A 16,122-nucleotide genomic window follows, 5' to 3' on the forward strand; every position below is an offset into this window, starting at 1 on the left:
TAGGGGGCAGTCCCTTAGGCACTTGCTCCAGCCCAGCGAACGACAAATTGAGAGACCTTAGTGCACTGGGCCAGACACATCGGGTAGCACCCGGGGCGGTGACGCGCAGCGAGTTGTGGCTGAGGTCCAGGCTTTGGGGCTGCACCCTCGCTGCCGCCAGCGCCGCGCACACGCCGCTCGGCGTCTCCATCCCCGCGTTGCGTAGCGCTAGATATTGGAGGGCCGGGAACTTGTTCGGACAGAGAGCTGCCATCAGCCCGCTGTCGCCGAGACTGGGATTGTCAGACAGGTCTAGGGTGGTGAGCGCCTCGAAGGTGGAGAGCCCTGCGCACGGAAAGGCAAGCGAGTGTGCTTGGGCAATGTTCAGCACCCTGAGCCCAGGCTTGAGCCACTGCTGCAGTTCGCCGAGCCAGGCACCTCCTGTTGTCCACGATACGTTACGGAGACTGAGGGTGGTGAGCGCAGGCCCAGCGGCTTCCAGAGGCGTCGGGGGCGTTGGGCCGGTTACCTCCAGGTCCTCAAGCGTCAGTTCCTTGAGACGAGAGTACCCGAGCGCGCGCAGAACGGCGACCAGAAGCTGAGCAGGAACCTGTGCAGCGCCCAGCTTGAGTCGCCGAACGCGCAGAGCCTTGATTGTGTCAGCATACTGCTTCGGGTTGGTGTCGGCTCCCTTGAGAAACTGTTCCAGGCTGCGGCCGCCGGCACTGATCTCCACCTCGACGGCAACCATACACTGAACGGCGCTAGACCAGTCAGGCTTCGGATCCGTGAAGTTGCAGACACAACGGAAATCGTCGTCGTCCAGCTCGCAGGGTTCTGTTGTGTCCGCAGACACACGCAACAGTGGCGGCAGCAGCAGCAGCAGCAGGTAGGGCACGCACACCTGGAAAGACAGCGGAGGTCAGGGCGGCCCAAGCCTGTTCCTAAGGTTCCCCAAATAGCCCACGCTTCGGCCCCAAGAACATACTCTCACCATAGTCGGTAGATTCTCAGAGCCTTTGCCTCTCTCTCTGGTTGTCGGCTGGACTGTGGATTCTTTCCTTTACAGTGGCTCACGCCGGCTTCCAGCCTCCACAAACCTATCTGTCTTTACTCTTTGGCAGCCTCTGAGAGTTTATGTAACCCTGTGATGTCGCTCTGCTCCCCCTTCTTTGAACCCTGTCACTCCCCACTTTTCTTCCTCCCAGCCACCCCATTCGCTACTCTTCCTGGAAATTTCGCAATGAAGGATGTTGCCTGGAAAGGGGCTATAACAGGAAGGATCTTGCAAGGCCTCTATTCCTCTGACCCAGGCAGTGCTCAGATGACTCAGATGCCCCCAGGCTTGTCTGGGTTGGAGAAAAGGAGATCCCCAGTTCCTCAGGCCAGGATTCTCAATGTCCCCTGCCCCTATCCCAGTGATTCAGCCTGGGTACTTTCCATAACTTTTCTCTAGTCTTGGTGGTTGTTATTAACTTCCTATTACCCAAGTTCAACTCCCTGAATTTCCTCAGATATTTAACTGGATATTTTGTGGAAGAGACTGCAAACTTCATTGATCAACTCCAAGGGCTAGTTCCAGAGAAGAAGTTGGTCTAAAGAACAGCTTCCCCCCCACGTCCTTTTTTGTTTTTTTGCTGACTTGTTCTTTAAATGTGTTTATTAAGAAAGTAACAGATTTTTTTTTTTTTTGCCCTGCTGCTTGTGTGATCTTAGTTCCCTGACCAGGAATTGAATGTCCACACCCCTGCAGTGGGAGTGCAGTCTTAACCACTGGACCACCAGGGAAGTTACAGACACAGTGGAAATCTTCATTGGCCAGCTTTGGTGTGTCTCGCTGCTGCTGCCACTAAGTCACCTCAGTTGTGTCTGACTCTGTGTGACCCCATAGACGGCAGCCCACCAGGCCCCCCTTCCCTGGGATTCTCCAGGCAAGAACACTGGAGTGGGTTGCCATTCCCTTCTCCAATGCATGAAAGTGAAAAGTGAAAGTGAAGTCGCTCAGTCCTGTCCAACTCCTAGCAACCCCATGGACTGCAGCCTACCAGGCTCCTCTGTCCTTGGGATTTTCCATCCTAGAATACTGGAGTGGGTTGCCATTGCCTTCTCCAGGTGTGTCTTAGGAGAAGATAATCCTGATAGATTTTTTTAAATTGAAGTATAATTGATGTACAATGTTACGTGTAACAGGTGTGCAATGTGGTGATTCACAATTTTTAAAGTAACAGCTTTCTTAAAAGTAGAGAAGTCTATGTGTTGAACAGAGACACATTGGCCTAGTGCCTCACTCTCTTAGTTTCCACTTCTCTATGCTGACATTTGAGAAACCAGATATTCCTAATATAATTTTCTCACTTGCACCTAGCTCTCTCCTGCCCTCTCCCCAGCACAATTCCTATGTCCTAGGAAGGAAAAGCTGGACCTATGTTGAATGAGGATTAATTAGTAACTCACCTACTCTTTCAAGAAAAGAAAAGCAAATTTCCCAGAGGGTGGGGAAGTGTTACCAAACCAGGTTCGTTTGGCCAACAGGAATTAAGCCAAACACCGAAACACTGAAGTTTGTAGAAAGGATTTATTCATGAGGTATCTGAGGAGCAGGAAGAACAAATCTCACATTTACCTCCTCCATGGAAAGGGGCTTAGGATATTTATGGGTGAAGGGTATAGATTGGTTGGAGGTGCAGAAGAAGGTAATTGGGGACAGGAAAAAAGGTGAGTAATCAGTACTCTGCTCAGGTGTATCTGAGTTACATGCTTCTTCATGGGAGGGACATTCATAAAATGGTAGTATTAGCATGGTCTGAGGGTGAAGTTTTGGCCCTCTGACATCAAAAGGCCATCCATCCAGCACTCACACAGACCTGGTTGGAGGGTTGTGGTTTCAAGCAGTCTTAATCAGCTGGAATGTGAACTGGACAAGAGCTGACTCTAAATTCCTGAAAAATCAGCTTAAGGAACCATTACTATAGCGATCCGTACATCAGAGGTATTACCCACAAAGAGGTATTAATGGAGTTTTGTGACATACTGTGTAAGCTACATGAGGGTATGTAATTTGCAGGAACGATTAAGGCTAAGGCAAGCTTGATTGGTGAAAGCAAATTACATGATATTATTTATTAAGTAAGTTACGGTTCAAAAGATCTAGTTGATGACTGCCTTCAGTTTCAGAAGGGCTATACTTTTAAAAGAGCCCTTATAAGTCTGAACTTCTAGATTTCTGGGCAAAGAGCTACATAAAAACATTTGAATTTTCACTTCCCTTTTTCCCCATTCCAAACAAGGAGCCCACATTGGACCACACTGCCTCCTGTATGTCCTGTTGGGCATGTCCTAATACCCAAAGTCATGCCTAAAGGCCAGACCATGTCATTGGGACATTCCTGACGACCAAGATATGAGTATAGTTCAGTGTGAAATATACCAACTGACTGCAGTCAGACAAACAGGCTTGGAATCCCAACACTACCACTAAGGTTGTAGCAGTAGCCCTTCATTGTTGTCTTCAGCAGAGTCTCTGCATTCAGAGGACCCAGGCTACTGAAGCCTGCCTCCTCAGCAAATTCCATCACCTTAACAACAAAGATCTACTGTATAGTGAAGAAACTCTATTCAATATCTTATAGTAACCTGTAATGAAAAAGGATCTGAAAAAGAATATATATATATATATATATATATATATAAAATGACTGAATCACTTTGCTGTATACCTGAAACTAATGTAACATAAATGAACTATACTTCAATTTTTAAAAGTGATTTAAAAGATTCCATCATCTTATGGGAGACACTCCAAGTTAAGAGGGGCAATAATGGTTCTGCAAAGTTCCCAAGTCACAGCTTCATTCAAAAAATATCCATCATTTGTCTACCAAGTGCCAGAGCTGATGCCAAGCCTCGGGATGCTGATGTGACCATCACATAGCTCCTCAAGTACTCTAGGAGGTGGGGGAGGCAAACGCAGACACAGAACTACAGTCCATGGTGAACAGGATTCTTACACAGGAGAAAATAAGGACTTGTGGGAGCTCTAGAGAAAGAAACAGCTAGGCCTGTAGTAGGACACAGAGCTGTTTCTTACAGGATTAACAGTGTTGCCAGGCAGATAAGTGCAACAAAACAAACAAACAAAAACAAGCCCTCCTCCCCCACCAAAAAAGAAAAAACAAAAATAGTTTGGGCAGCTGTAACTGAGCAGACACTCTGGGAAGAGCATAGATTTTTCCTGGGGACTTGCCTTATCTTTCATATTAGGAGAAAGATGTAGGTGTCAGAAGCTAACCTGTCCCATAAGGAAGGGGACAAGACCCGGATCCTATTCCCCAGCCAGATAATGGTGCATCAATAATGATACTCAGGGAATTCCCTGCTGGTCTGAGGGCTAGGGCTCTATGCTTCCACTAAATAAATAAATAATTCTCAATAAATGATTGTCCAGAGGCTGGATGGATGCTGGAGCTGAAGAGAAAATGTGGAGGATAAGATGATGCTCTGAAGATATTTAACTAGATGTTTTGTTGAAGAAATCAAAGACTTCCTTGACTGACTCCAAGAAGTGGAATTAAAACCAAGGGAAGGAAGTTGGTTTGAAGAACAGTTGGTTCAAAGAACACTTTTCTTTCCTGGATTTGTTCTTACTTGCACTTTTGCCTAAGTAGTAGCTTTCAAAAAATTGTTGTTGTGTCTGACTCTTTGCAACCCCATGGACTGCAGCACATCAGGCTCCCCCGTCCCTCTCTAACTCCCAGAGTTTGCTCAGATTCATGTCCATTGAGTCAGTGATGTTATCTAACTATCTTGTTCTCTGCTGCCCCGATGTCCTTTTGCCTTCAGTCTTTCCCAGCATCAGGATCTTTTTCAATGAGGCAGCTCTTTGCATCAGGTGGCCAAAGTATTGGAGCTTCAGCTTCAGCATTAGTCCTTCCTGAATATTCAGGATTGATTTCCTTTAGGATTGACTGGTTTGATCTGTTTGCTGTCCAAGGGGCTCTCAAGAGTTTTCTCCAGCAACACAATTTGAACACATCAATTCTTTGGCGCTCAGCCTTCTTTTTGGTCCAACTCTCACAACTACCGAACTTTTTTTGGCAAAGTGATGTCTCTGCTTTTTAATATGCTGTCCAGGATTTGTCATAGGTTTTCTTCCAAGGAGCAAGTGTCTTTTAATTTCAAAAGATCAGCAGTTTCTTTAAGAATTCTTTAACTTTTTTTCTTGGCATACACCTTGCCCAGGATCTTAGATCCCCACCAGCGACTGAACTCTCTGTCCTCAGCAGTGAAAGTTTGGAGTCCGGACCACCAGGGAATTCCCTCAATGAAAATTCTTAAGTGCTACCAGGACTCTACTCTCTTGGAGTTGTGAAGGGGGTTTGGAAGGAGAAAACATCAAAAAACTATACTGTAACAATGACAGCTGTGAAAAGGGTTATGAAGAAGTGTATGGTGCTACATGCTGTCAAACAGGGGCCTGGTCCAGTTCTTCTGAGAAGGGCAGTGGATATCTTGAGGATGGTGTTAGTTAAAGGAAGGAGGCTGGTTTTAGTAGAGGTGGGGTGGCAAAAACTGGGCTCTAGACAATGGAACAGCCTGTGCAGAAGCCCAGAAGAGAAAAGAGTGCAAGGCTTGTTTAGGGAACAAAAATCCTAGGAGAGATGAGTAAGGCACGACTGGAGAGGTATGCAGGAAATAAACCATGTAGGGCTTAGTTGGGCACAATTCAGATTTTGAGGGTATGGAACAGTTTTTATTTTGGCCGCGCCACCCAGCTTTTGGTATCTTAGTTCCAGAGGGCGGATTGAACCTGGGGCTATGGCAGTGAAAGCACCTAGTCCTAACCACTGAACTGCCAGGGAATTCCCTGGAACATGGTGTTTAATTCACCAGTGTTTCCCCATTACCTAGTAGATTAGTGGCGCTCAAAGTTGATGAAACAATTACTTTATTGCAAAAATAATGCCATTCCCTTTTATGCAGAACAGTGATCCATAATTGTATTTGTCTCATTTTTCTCACCTGTAAAATTGGGATTTTTACTCTCCAAGCCAGGCTTCAGCAATACGTGAACCATGAACTTCCAGATGTTCAAGCTGGTTTTAGAAAAGGCAGAGGAACCAGAGCTCAAATTGCCAACATCCGCTGGATCATTGAAAAAGCAAGAGAGTTCCAGAAAAACATCTATTTCTGCTTTATTGATTATGCCAAAGCCGTTGACTGTGTGGATCACAATAAACTGTGTAAAATTCTGAAAGAGATGGGAATACCAGACCACCTGACCTGCCTCTTGAGAAACCTGTATGCAGGTCAGAAAGCAAAAGTTAGAACTGGTCATGGAACAACAGACTGGTTCCAAATAGGAAAAGGAGTACGTCAAGGCTGTATATTGTCACCCTGCTTATTTAACTTATATGCAGAGTACATCATGAGAAACGCTGGGCTGGATGAAGCACAAGCTGGAATCAAGCTTGCTGGGAGAAATATCAGTAACCTCAGATATGCAGATGACACCACCCTTATGGCAGAAAGTGAAGAACTAAAGAGCCTCTTGATGAAAGTGAAAAAGGAGAGTGAAAACTAAGATCCGGTCCCATCACTTCATGGCAAATAGATGGGGAAACTGTGACTGACTTTATTTTTCTGGGCTCCAAAATCACTGCAGATGGTGACTGCAGCCATGAAATTAAAAGACGCTTACTCCTTGGAAGGAAAGTTATGACCAACCTAGACAGCATATTAAAAAGCAGAGACATTACTTTGCCAACAAAGGTCTAGTCAAGGCTATGGTTTTTCCAGTGGTCGTGTATGGATGTGAGAGTTGGACTATAAAGAAGGCTGAGCGCAGAAGAATTGATGCTTTTGAACTGTGGTGTTGGAGAAGACTCTTGAGAGTCCCTTGGACTGCAAGGAGATCCAACCAGTCCATCCTAAAGGAGATCAGTCCTGGGTGTTCATTGGAAGGACTGATGTTGAAGCTGAAACTCCAATACTTTGGCCACCTGATGCAAAGAGCTGACTCATTTGAAAAGACCCTGATGCTGGGAAAGATTGAGGGCAGGAGGAGAAGGGGACGACAGAGGATGAGATGGTTGGATGGCACCTCCGACTCAATGGACATGGGTTTGGGTGGACTCCAGGAGCTGGTGTTGGACAGGGAGGCCTGGCTTGCTGCAGTTCATGGGGTCGCAAAGGATCGGACACGACTGAGCGACTGAAGTGAACTGAACTGAAAATGGGGATAATTGTCATGGCAACGTCCAGGGTTTAGCTAGCACTCATTACTGAGAATCATTGTTATTGGTGAAATGGCATTCGATATCTTCAAGGGTAGTTTTTTTTTTTCTTTCCGGGCTTTTAAAGGGGCACTCAGTTTCCCGATTAGGGATCCAACCGCGCCGGCCCCAGCGGAAGCGTGGGGTCTTAACCCCTGGACTCCAGGGAAGTTCCTCTAGAACTCAGGGTAGTTTTGAATGTTCTTTTAGATTGTGTTAGGGGTGGGAAGGTTGTGTTTGCTGACACTAGTAGCCAGGGGTTTTCAGTGTCGGAAGCCGAAAAACCGAAGGCAGAGGGACAGCTTGCCAGGGTCCTCTGTCCATGCGATTTCCCAGACAATACTGGAGTGGGTTGCTATTCCCTTCTCCAGGGATCGAACCTATGTCTCCTGCATTGGCAGGCGGATTCTTTACCACTGAGCCACCAAAGAAGCCCAAAGCCACAACTGCTACTTGAAATTCGCTTGGCTGAAGGTCCCATCCCTCAATTAGTGGCCCCTCCCCGCCTTCGCCCCACCCAATCCTGTCTTTGCATCTTCCCTCCCTCTGTCTGCCCCACCCTCTCGCCGCTTCGCCAAGGCTGGCCTGTGGTCGCGCCCCCTCGTTCCGCCCCGCCTTCACTTCGCTTCGTGCCGGGTCCACTGGCACCTCCCCTTCCGGCCTGCGCTGCGCCTGCGCCGGCTGTGTTCGGTTGTGGATCTCTGGGTAAAGTTGTTGGCTCTCCAGTTCGTGCAGAATTTTTCCACTTCTATCATGTGGAGCGGACGGCGGGGCCTCCTCAGGTCGTCAGGCTGCGGAGTGGAGGAGCTACGGTGCCGCCGGCGGGAGCGGGAGGCAGGTGCGGGTGGGCGAGGGAACACGGGAGGATGGGGTTATGGCGGTCGGGGATGGGGCAACGGGACGAGCCCCTGGGTTGTGGTTTCTCCTCCCATGCTCAGCCGGCTCCTTTCCCATCAGCACTGCGGAAGGCGCGGAGGGAGCAGCAGCTGGTCAGCAAGAGGCTGCTGAGAGACGAAGCTACGGAGGAAGCCGAAGGGGGATGTGTGGTCGTGATCCTCGGAGAAGCCGAGGTGAGCGGTCAGGATGCGTGATGACAGTCACACCCACTAGGCGGCAAATTCCTTCTGTCGTACTCGAGGGTTGTCTCCAAACCTGAACGCGGACCCTTCAACATCTCTATCCGTCTAGTGCTCAGTTGCTTCAGTCTTGTCCGACTTTTTGTGACTCCTATGTACTGTAACCCGCCAGGCTCCTCTCTCCATGGGATTCTCCCGGCAAGAATACTAGAGTGGGTTGCCATTTGCTTGTCCATCCGTCTAGTGGGCCAAGCCAGAAACCAGGAAATCATTCTTGACAACTCTCTTCCTTACCCCCACACCAATACATCATCAAGTCCTCCCCTCCCCCCCCTTTTTTTTGCCTCCTAAGTCTTTACATGGCGTTGCCGTCAAAATTGACAGTACCCTCTTCTCTGCATACTTAACAGAAGCCTTTTAACAGGTCATCTACTGAAATTTTGCCTCAGATTCATTCTTTGGGAGGGGGTTTCAGGATGGGAGACACCTGTACACCCGTGGCTGATTCATGTTGATGTATGGCGAAAACCACCACAATATTGTAAAGTGATTACCCTCCTATTAATTAAAAAAAATTCATTCTTTACACATCAGGCAGATGCGTCCAAAATCCTTCCTGTGATCTACACACTCTAGCATAGTATAACCTCTGCCATTTGTAATCTTATCAGTTTACTCATTTCAGCCACATTGTCCTCTTTTCAGTTCTTGGAACACTATACCAGCCCCGTTATTCTCTTAAGGCCTTTGCATTTGCTGCATCTAAAGTAGGTCTGCAGAATGTAATGTTAATAATTTTCTTGTTTGTTACCTTTTTTCTTACTAGACTTTATCTTATTTGTCATCATTGAAAATTCAGATGCCTATATAGTATCTGGTGTATAGTAGATGCTCAGCATTTATGGAATAAGTGAACAAAAGAACTTATTTCAGGTCATTTATTCATGTAGTAAGCATCAGGCATACCCTATGTTTATGTGTATAGTTTATGATGAACTTATACCTAAGTTACGTCATTTATTCATTGTGTGTCTATTTTGTACCAAGACACCTATGTTGGGTACTCAGGTACACAAAAAAGAAAAGAGTCCCTTTCTTTGACATGTTCCCAACCCATTAAAGGAGACAGATGAGCTCCTACCTGTGGTGAAGGAAACATGAGGCACAGTAGAAACAACTGAGTCTTTCAAAGGATACCAGAAAGAACTAACTTCCCAGAGGCAGTGAGAAGAGAAATCTGAAGGAAGTGGAGGACCTGTGGAGGGTATCCCAGGCAGAAGGGATAGATATTGCAAAAGCTTGGAAACATTAAAAAACACAAGTCTGCTGCTGCTTCGGCTAAGTCGCTTCAGTCGTGTCCGACTCTGTGCGACCCCATAGATGGAAGCCCACCAGGCTCCCCCGTCCCTGGGATTCTCCAGGCAAGAACACTGGAGTGGGTTGCCATTTCCTTCTCCAGTGCATTAAAGTGAAAAATGAAAGGGAAGTCGCTCAGTCGTGTCCGACTCGTATCGACCCCATGGACTGCAGCCAACCAGGCTCCCCTGGAGTGGGGTGCCATTGCCTTCTCTGAAAACACAAGTCATGTTACGATAAATGTTGTTGCAGTGTCAGTTGTATGGGGACAATGGCTGGAGGGGTAGGTTATGCCAGGCTGATAGGTTTAAATGTTATTGAAATAACCCAGTAAAACACCGAAGTAGATGTTACTCCCATTTTTCAGGTGAGACACTGGGTTTAGTCCCCTGTAGATTAAGTGGCAGGGCTGGTATTAAATACAGTTTTGATTCCCTCTTCTGTCCACTCTACTGCAGGGTTGGCATTTATTAGCCATAATAATCTGAATGACAGGTTCTAGGGATCGTGCCATATTGGAGGGCTCACAGGTGAAGTAGAGCAGAACTCATGCCTTGCTATCTGGGATCGATGTGTTGCCATGTCTCATTTCCCTGCCCTGTTCTGCAGATCCGGGAGTTCCTGCGGTTGGCCCAGCGGGGCACAGAGGAAAAGGAGAGGGAGAGGGCTCTGGTCAGCCTTCGTCGAGGCTTGCAGCACCCTGAGACACAACAGACCTTCATCAGGTCAGTGTGGATGATGTGAGTGGGTGGCTGGGGCTCTGGCAGATGGACAGGGGTGCGGAGAGAATGGGCTGCTAGCTGAGAAGGACTCTGGTGCTCACTCATGTAGGCTGGAGGGCAGCATTCGGACCCTGGTTGGGCTCCTGACCAGCAACCAGGCCCTGCTGCAGCTTGAGGCGGCTCGGTGCCTTCATGAGCTTTCTCACTCTGAGCAGTCTGCGGTGGCTGAGGCCTGCCTGCCAGCCACTTCCTACCTTCTCACCTACCTCTCCGGTCACAGCTCAGACTTTATAGTAAGCCCTGTTCTGTCCTACCTTGTTCTTGGGTTGGATTTAAAAATTGTGCTTTTGGGTCCATTTTGAGCTGGCAGGTAGGTTAAAGAGGAAAGCCTGGTTCCCTGACAGCCACAGCCATACATGCACCATCACCTGCCACTCCCCTGTGCCCAGATTCTCAAGGACTGGGATGCTTCATCTTTCCCATTCCCACCCCAGCCCCCACCCTTGCCCCCCCACCCCATCCACCCCCAGCCTGAGATCCTGAGGGAGGCCAAGTCCAGTGCTTTTGTTGTTCTGCTCTCAGGAGCTCTGTCTGTATACCCTGGGTAACCTGATTGTGGAGAGTGAGGCTGTGAGAAGGCAGCTTCTGCCTCAAGGCATTGTTCCAGCCTTGGCTGCCTGCATCCAGGTGAGTGTCCACCTCCTTTCTTCCTCCTGGAGTACCCATCTCCTTACACGCCCCACCTGCTTTGGTTAGGCAGCTCCAGCCTCTTCTCTGTGCTAAGGGATTGAAAGTCTTAGGACATCTTATGGCCTAGGTTCCAGAGTCAGATCCCTACTCTGCTTCTAGTCTCCCCATCTGACTGTGCTGGAAGCCCTTGGATATGCCTTGTCCCAGCTTCTGCAGGCTAAGGAAGCTCCAGAGAAGATCATCCCGTAAGTAAAACTCATGTGTAGGCAAGTGTGACCTACTCGGTAGTGTAGCCCCTGGATGCCTGACTGAGTCTTGTTTCCAACGCATTGGACATTTCAACCCCATGCGCCTGACTGGGAAGAGTTTTGGGTTTTGGGCACTTTTCCCACCAGCTCTTCGGGTTTGGGAACAGTGATTAACATCTTGCCTTCCATGGTTCCTACTCACCGCTCTGCTTCTACTGACAGCTTGGTCCTGGGCTCTACTCTCCCCCAGCACATACTGCAACTGTTACAGCCTGGCCCAAAGCTGAACCTTGGGGTAGCTGTGGAGTTTGCCTGGTGCCTTCACTACATCATCTGCAGGTAATAGGGTAATTGGGAAAGTGCCACAGACTTCCCCTGGGGCTTCCTTCCATGACACTCAGGCTTTAGTTTCTGGAATTGTGGGGATGAGTCTCTTCTCTGGTCCTCTCTTCTTGGAGCCCAGGGAACACACAGACCTAGGCTGTTTGCCAGCTTAAGGTAGGACTGACTGAGTAGTGACTGCTTGCTTCCTGTTGCCCAGCCAGGTCAACAATGCCCTGCTCATCACCCAGGGGGCTCTAACCACCCTGGGGCTGCTGCTGTTGGACTTGGCTGCAGCTGTCCAGAGAACTGAGGATGCAGGACTGGAGCTGGTATGTGGACAGGTCAATATCTGGGTGACCTTCTGATTCAGGTCCAGCTCGTGTGCAGGTTGCCCCTTCCTCTTTAAACCTGAATCCCTACTTGTCTTTACAGCTGGTATGCCCTGTTGTTCGGTGTCTAAGCAACTTGCTGACAGAGGCAGCAGCAGAGACTGTGGGAGGGCCAATGCAACTCCGAGATGAGCGTGTTCTGGCAGCCTTATTTATCCTTCTGCAGTTCTTTCTCCACAAACAGCCTAGCCTGCTTCCTGAGGGCCTCTGGCTCCTTAACAACCTCACTGGTAAGCACCACGATCTGCCTTGGCCTGGACCTTTAGCTCCTAGGAATATTTCCTCTTGGTCTGAGCTGAGGTGGGTAGGATTGGGAGTGGGTTGGTTTCATGCCTGAGTTGGAGGAACTTCACTCTGACATTTTCCCTTTTAGCAAACAGTCCTAGTTTCTGTACCTCCTTGATCTCCCTGGATCTGATTGAGCCCCTCTTGCACTTGCTGTCAGTGTCTAATGTGGTGAGCGTATTGGTAGGTATTCGGGTCCCTTGAGTCCAAGATATGGTGGCCTAAGTGTAAAACAGTGGGAGCAGACCTGAGCCCTCAGAAGTACCCTGAGCTGAGAGCTGGCAGGTGGTGTGGTATGGATTCCTTCAGGGCCAGACCATCAATCACAGAGCAGTCTAGGTATGAGTTCCTAAACTATAGTTTACTAGTTATTAACCTTTGGCATGTCAGCTAACCACCTTAAGCTTCACTTTCCTCATTTATAATTGGGAATAGTAATCCTACCAGAGGGTGCCTGAAGGGATTACAGAATATGCATATTAAGAGTGCTTGGCATGGTGACTGGGCATGTGGTCAGCACTCCATTCCAGCTTTGGGTTTCATTGTGGGTACTGTGTACATGTTTCTGTCTGCAGGTGCTCACAGTTCTGTGCAACGTTGCAGAGAAAGGTCCCGCTTACTGTCAGCATCTATGGCCAGGGCTCCTGCTCCCCACCTTGCTGGACACGCTGGCCCTCTCTGACACTGAAGTAGTAGGCCAGAGTTTGGAGCTGCTGCAGCTGCTGTTCCTCTATCAGCCAGGGGTGGGTTTCTGGCCTTAGTCCCCAGTCCCCCTGTTCCACCATGGCCCCCTTCCTTACAGTCTTTAGTCATTTCTCTGGGCCTGGCTAGCCTATGTGGGCTCCAGGTTCAATCAAACTTCTTTTTGGGAATGCACTCTTCCAAGAAGAGGTGGGCTAACTCAAGGCTGTGGTGTTTGTGTGCTGCAGCTCAGGGACCCAGTGTTAAATCTCTTTCTTCCCTGCTCTTAGGCTGCCCAGGCCTTCTTGCAGCAGTCAGGGCTGCAGGCCTTACAAAGGCATGAGGAGGTGGCACAGCTCCAGGATCGCGTGCATGCTCTCCAGCAGACAGCTCTTCATGGGTGACTTGACTTCTGAAAGTCATGTACTCCACTCCTTATCTCCCATACTCCCCAGTGTCCTGGCCCATAGAGCCCCTTTGGGGATTTAGAACCATAAGGGTATCATGCCTTCAGCTCCTACACCTAAGCCTAAGCCAGGACCTCTGGATCCCAGCTCCTCCCCTTTCACCCAGCACTGTCCAGGCAAGAGGACCAGATGGAACTCAGTGTGGTGTACTTAATATAGGTCCCTGGAACCTCCTTTTTTCTTGTTCTTTCCCTTTTTTTGATTCAGTGACTCATGGCTTTTGATGGGACAGAATAAAATAAGTTTTATTTTTATATTCAACTGCTTTCCCTCAGATGGTTGCACAATAATGGGTAGTTGGTGGGATGCGAATCAGATCATTTTTAGACAGCATTTTCAGCACAATCTTTATACAGAACAAAATACATTTCTCCACATTGTTCTCAGTCCAGCAGAGCCCAGACTCTGGGGCTGTTGTTTTTAATCCTCAGTGGAGACTTCAGGCTTTGCTACTTAGCACGTTCTCCAGGGCTCTAGTTACCTGATCAGCACTGAAGTTGTTCAGAGAGACATTCTTCTCTTGGCCAAATGCTGAGGAGACAGGAGGATTATTAATTATTCACTCTGCACTGTACAGGCTACCAAAGTAGTCTTCCACTTACACTCTTGGTAGGATAGGAAGGGTAGTAAAGAGATACGACCAAAATATATTTGACATGCCTAGAATTTATCCAGTGGGTCTCTAACATATCTTGGAAGCCCAGGTCTAAGTAGAATTTTGGCTCATTCTGGGTGGTCATAATGGAAAGGAAAGTGTTTCAGGGAGGTTTTAAGGGGCATGGTAGCACTGAGTATTAATCATTGTGAACAGAGTATTACATGGGCCTGCCTCTTAACTGTGCCCTTTTAATGGATCCTGTAGTTCATAAACTAAAGTTATTTGTGTGTCCATCTCCTCTAGTCTACTAGCTTTCAGAAGGAAAATTTTTTTTCCTGCAAACAACTTTTAGTGCATGGCATACTGCAGTTAGCTGCACTGTTAAAATCAATCTGCCCTGGGTGTGACTCCCTGCCTTCCTCCAGACATTCCTAGGGCAAAGTGTAATTAAAAGCTGTGATTAAAAATACCATTATTCAGTGAGTGAAAGTGAAGTCGCTCAGTCGTGTCTGACTCTTTGCGACCCCATGGACTGTAGCCTGGCAGGCTCCTCCATCCATGAAATTTTCCAGGCAAGAATACTGGGGTGGGTTGCCATTTCCTTCTCCAGGGGATCTGCCCAACCCAGGGATCGAACTTGGGTCTCTCACATTGCAGGCAGACTCTTTACCATCTGAGCCACCAGGGAAGCCCAATTATTCAGTAAGTATGAATATTTATTGTGTCTCTATGTTCAGGCAACATGACGGTAGTTTTCAAATTGTGGTAAAATGACACAGTATGTTACTAAATGCTTGGTAAAATGAAATAGGGTAAAGAGGCAATGTTACATAACTGGTCAGGAAATGCCTTTTTGAGGAGGTGATATTGAAGTTCAGATCTTCAAGATTACCTGAATTGTAACTTGAAGAGCCAGCTACTGAAGTCTGGCAGAAGTGCAGTCTAGGATTGGGGAACAAATGTAAAAGCTCAACCGTGTTATGCATCTTAGCTGAATAACGTTAGGCATGTTCCATACAATTGTTCGTTCATTGTTCTAATCTCTAAAAGATGAGAAAAAGGAATCCACCCCTCATACTTAAGGTTCAAGAGATTTGGACAGGAAAGCACTCAACACAGGCAAAACCAATACAATATTGTAAAGTAATTAGCCCCCAATTAAATAAATTTATATTAAAAAACAACAACAACACAGGGCCTAGCAGTAAATGGTCAACACAGCATTATTTTAGGGTTTACTATTGCGATTCCCATATGCCACCTGGACCCGCACTGACCATAGATAATTTAAAAGGACCTACGTTGGGGGGCTGGACCAGCATCTCTTCTCCCCTAACTGAAGCCTGTTCTGAACTACAAAAACGATTCCTATGCAGGGCAGGGCCCGCCTCCACATGTTACTTGGATACAAACACTCTGTAACTCTGCGAGTGTATATTTCCTTATTTGCATCAAGATCAACAGCAAAGATGAAGTCTGAGTCCCAGTCCCTGTATAGGTTTCTGTGTGACCTTGGGCGGCTCTTTCTCTTTTGGAACCTTCGTTCCCCCACCGGGGTCTCTGGTTCCCTGCGTCCCGCGCTCACCGTAGCGGGCCCAGAGCTTGGGCTGCACATCCGAGCACTCGCGGATTAGGATGGGCAGGTCGGGATTCGCTTTCTTCAGCTCCACATAGCGTTTCTCAATGAAGTCCCTGCGGGGCAGGAGAGAGAACCGCGCGTGCGGTGTGGGCACGGGCCTCTCCAAACACCCGGGAGGTCGAGGTCATGACCCTGGCGCCCCGAACCCCACCCGCCTCACTGGGCCGCGCCTCACCTGACGCCCTGGCTGCCGGGCGAGCGCTGGCACAAATGAATACGAATTTCACGAAGACCCAATTTGCCTCGGACCCCACGAATCGCTGCAGCCGCCGCCATCTCGGCTAGTACTCAATCATCCGCCCTAGACCTTCCGGCCAAGTAATCCTATCAAATCAGCTTCGGACGCTCCAGCCCCGTGATAGGTTTGCGTATACAAGGGGCGGGGCCATGCTTAGCC

General features: G+C 48.3%; 3 protein-coding genes across 7 annotated transcripts in view; 1 reads left to right on the plus strand and 2 right to left on the minus strand.

Moving 5' to 3' along the window:
- Nucleotides 1-1,601, minus strand: part of CD14 (CD14 molecule) — a 4,024-nt gene extending 2,423 nt beyond the window's left edge. The window contains exons 1-2 of the mRNA XM_010850614.1: nucleotides 968-1,601; nucleotides 2-883 (exon numbers count right to left, since the gene is read on the minus strand). Of these exons, the coding sequence (XP_010848916.1) occupies nucleotides 2-883; nucleotides 968-976 (891 nt within the window). The 5' untranslated portion in view covers nucleotides 977-1,601. The remainder of the gene's footprint in view (nucleotide 1; nucleotides 884-967) is intronic.
- Nucleotides 1,602-7,627: 6,026 nt separating this feature from the next.
- TMCO6 (transmembrane and coiled-coil domains 6) lies at nucleotides 7,628-13,857 on the plus strand. Of its 5 annotated transcripts, XM_010850363.1 has the most exons (12): nucleotides 7,628-8,088; nucleotides 8,208-8,320; nucleotides 10,292-10,407; nucleotides 10,514-10,697; nucleotides 10,987-11,091; nucleotides 11,254-11,339; nucleotides 11,565-11,681; nucleotides 11,884-11,995; nucleotides 12,099-12,285; nucleotides 12,429-12,523; nucleotides 12,916-13,083; nucleotides 13,312-13,857. In XM_010850363.1, the coding sequence occupies exons 1-12, from the start codon at nucleotides 8,004-8,006 to the stop codon at nucleotides 13,423-13,425; spliced, it is 1,482 nt and encodes a 493-aa protein (XP_010848665.1). In that variant the 5' UTR covers nucleotides 7,628-8,003; the 3' UTR covers nucleotides 13,426-13,857. The 5 variants fall into 5 exon arrangements, 3 of the variants coding, with proteins under 3 accessions (XP_010848665.1, XP_010848666.1, XP_010848667.1); XR_826149.1 differs by lacking the exon at nucleotides 10,514-10,697 and having other exon boundaries at nucleotides 13,312-13,749; XR_826148.1 differs by lacking the exon at nucleotides 13,312-13,857 and having other exon boundaries at nucleotides 12,429-12,679; nucleotides 12,916-13,002.
- On the minus strand, nucleotides 13,707-16,052 carry NDUFA2 (NADH dehydrogenase (ubiquinone) 1 alpha subcomplex, 2, 8kDa). Its single transcript, XM_010850362.1, has 3 exons — nucleotides 15,901-16,052; nucleotides 15,672-15,778; nucleotides 13,707-14,019 (listed from the first exon to the last, which is right to left on the minus strand). Exons 1-3 carry the CDS (start codon nucleotides 15,999-16,001, stop codon nucleotides 13,928-13,930), a joined length of 300 nt encoding a protein of 99 aa, XP_010848664.1. The 5' UTR covers nucleotides 16,002-16,052; the 3' UTR covers nucleotides 13,707-13,927.
- Between the last annotated feature and the right edge of the window lie 70 nt (nucleotides 16,053-16,122).

This window comes from Bison bison, unplaced genomic scaffold, assembly GCF_000754665.1.
Source record: "Bison bison bison isolate TAMUID 2011002044 unplaced genomic scaffold, Bison_UMD1.0 scf7180017864291, whole genome shotgun sequence".
NCBI classification, from domain to species: Eukaryota; Metazoa; Chordata; class Mammalia; order Artiodactyla; family Bovidae; genus Bison; species Bison bison.

Excerpts from the sequence above, each read along its gene's own strand:
- TMCO6 (XM_010850363.1), top strand. The coding sequence starts at position 8,004 with ATGTGGAGCGGACGGCGGGGCCTCCTCAGGTCGTCAGGCTGCGGAGTG. Across the intron at positions 11,092-11,253 it reads CCTTGGCTGCCTGCATCCAG|TCTCCCCATCTGACTGTGCT; the intron begins GTGAGTGTCCAC and ends CTCTGCTTCTAG. Across the intron at positions 12,524-12,915 it reads CTAATGTGGTGAGCGTATTG|GTGCTCACAGTTCTGTGCAA; the intron begins GTAGGTATTCGG and ends TTCTGTCTGCAG.
- NDUFA2 (XM_010850362.1), bottom strand. The coding sequence starts at position 16,001 with ATGGCGGCGGCTGCAGCGATTCGTGGGGTCCGAGGCAAATTGGGTCTT. Across the intron at positions 15,779-15,900 it reads CCCGGCAGCCAGGGCGTCAG|GGACTTCATTGAGAAACGCT; the intron begins GTGAGGCGCGGC and ends CCTGCCCCGCAG. Across the intron at positions 14,020-15,671 it reads CAAGCTCTGGGCCCGCTACG|CATTTGGCCAAGAGAAGAAT; the intron begins GTGAGCGCGGGA and ends CTGTCTCCTCAG.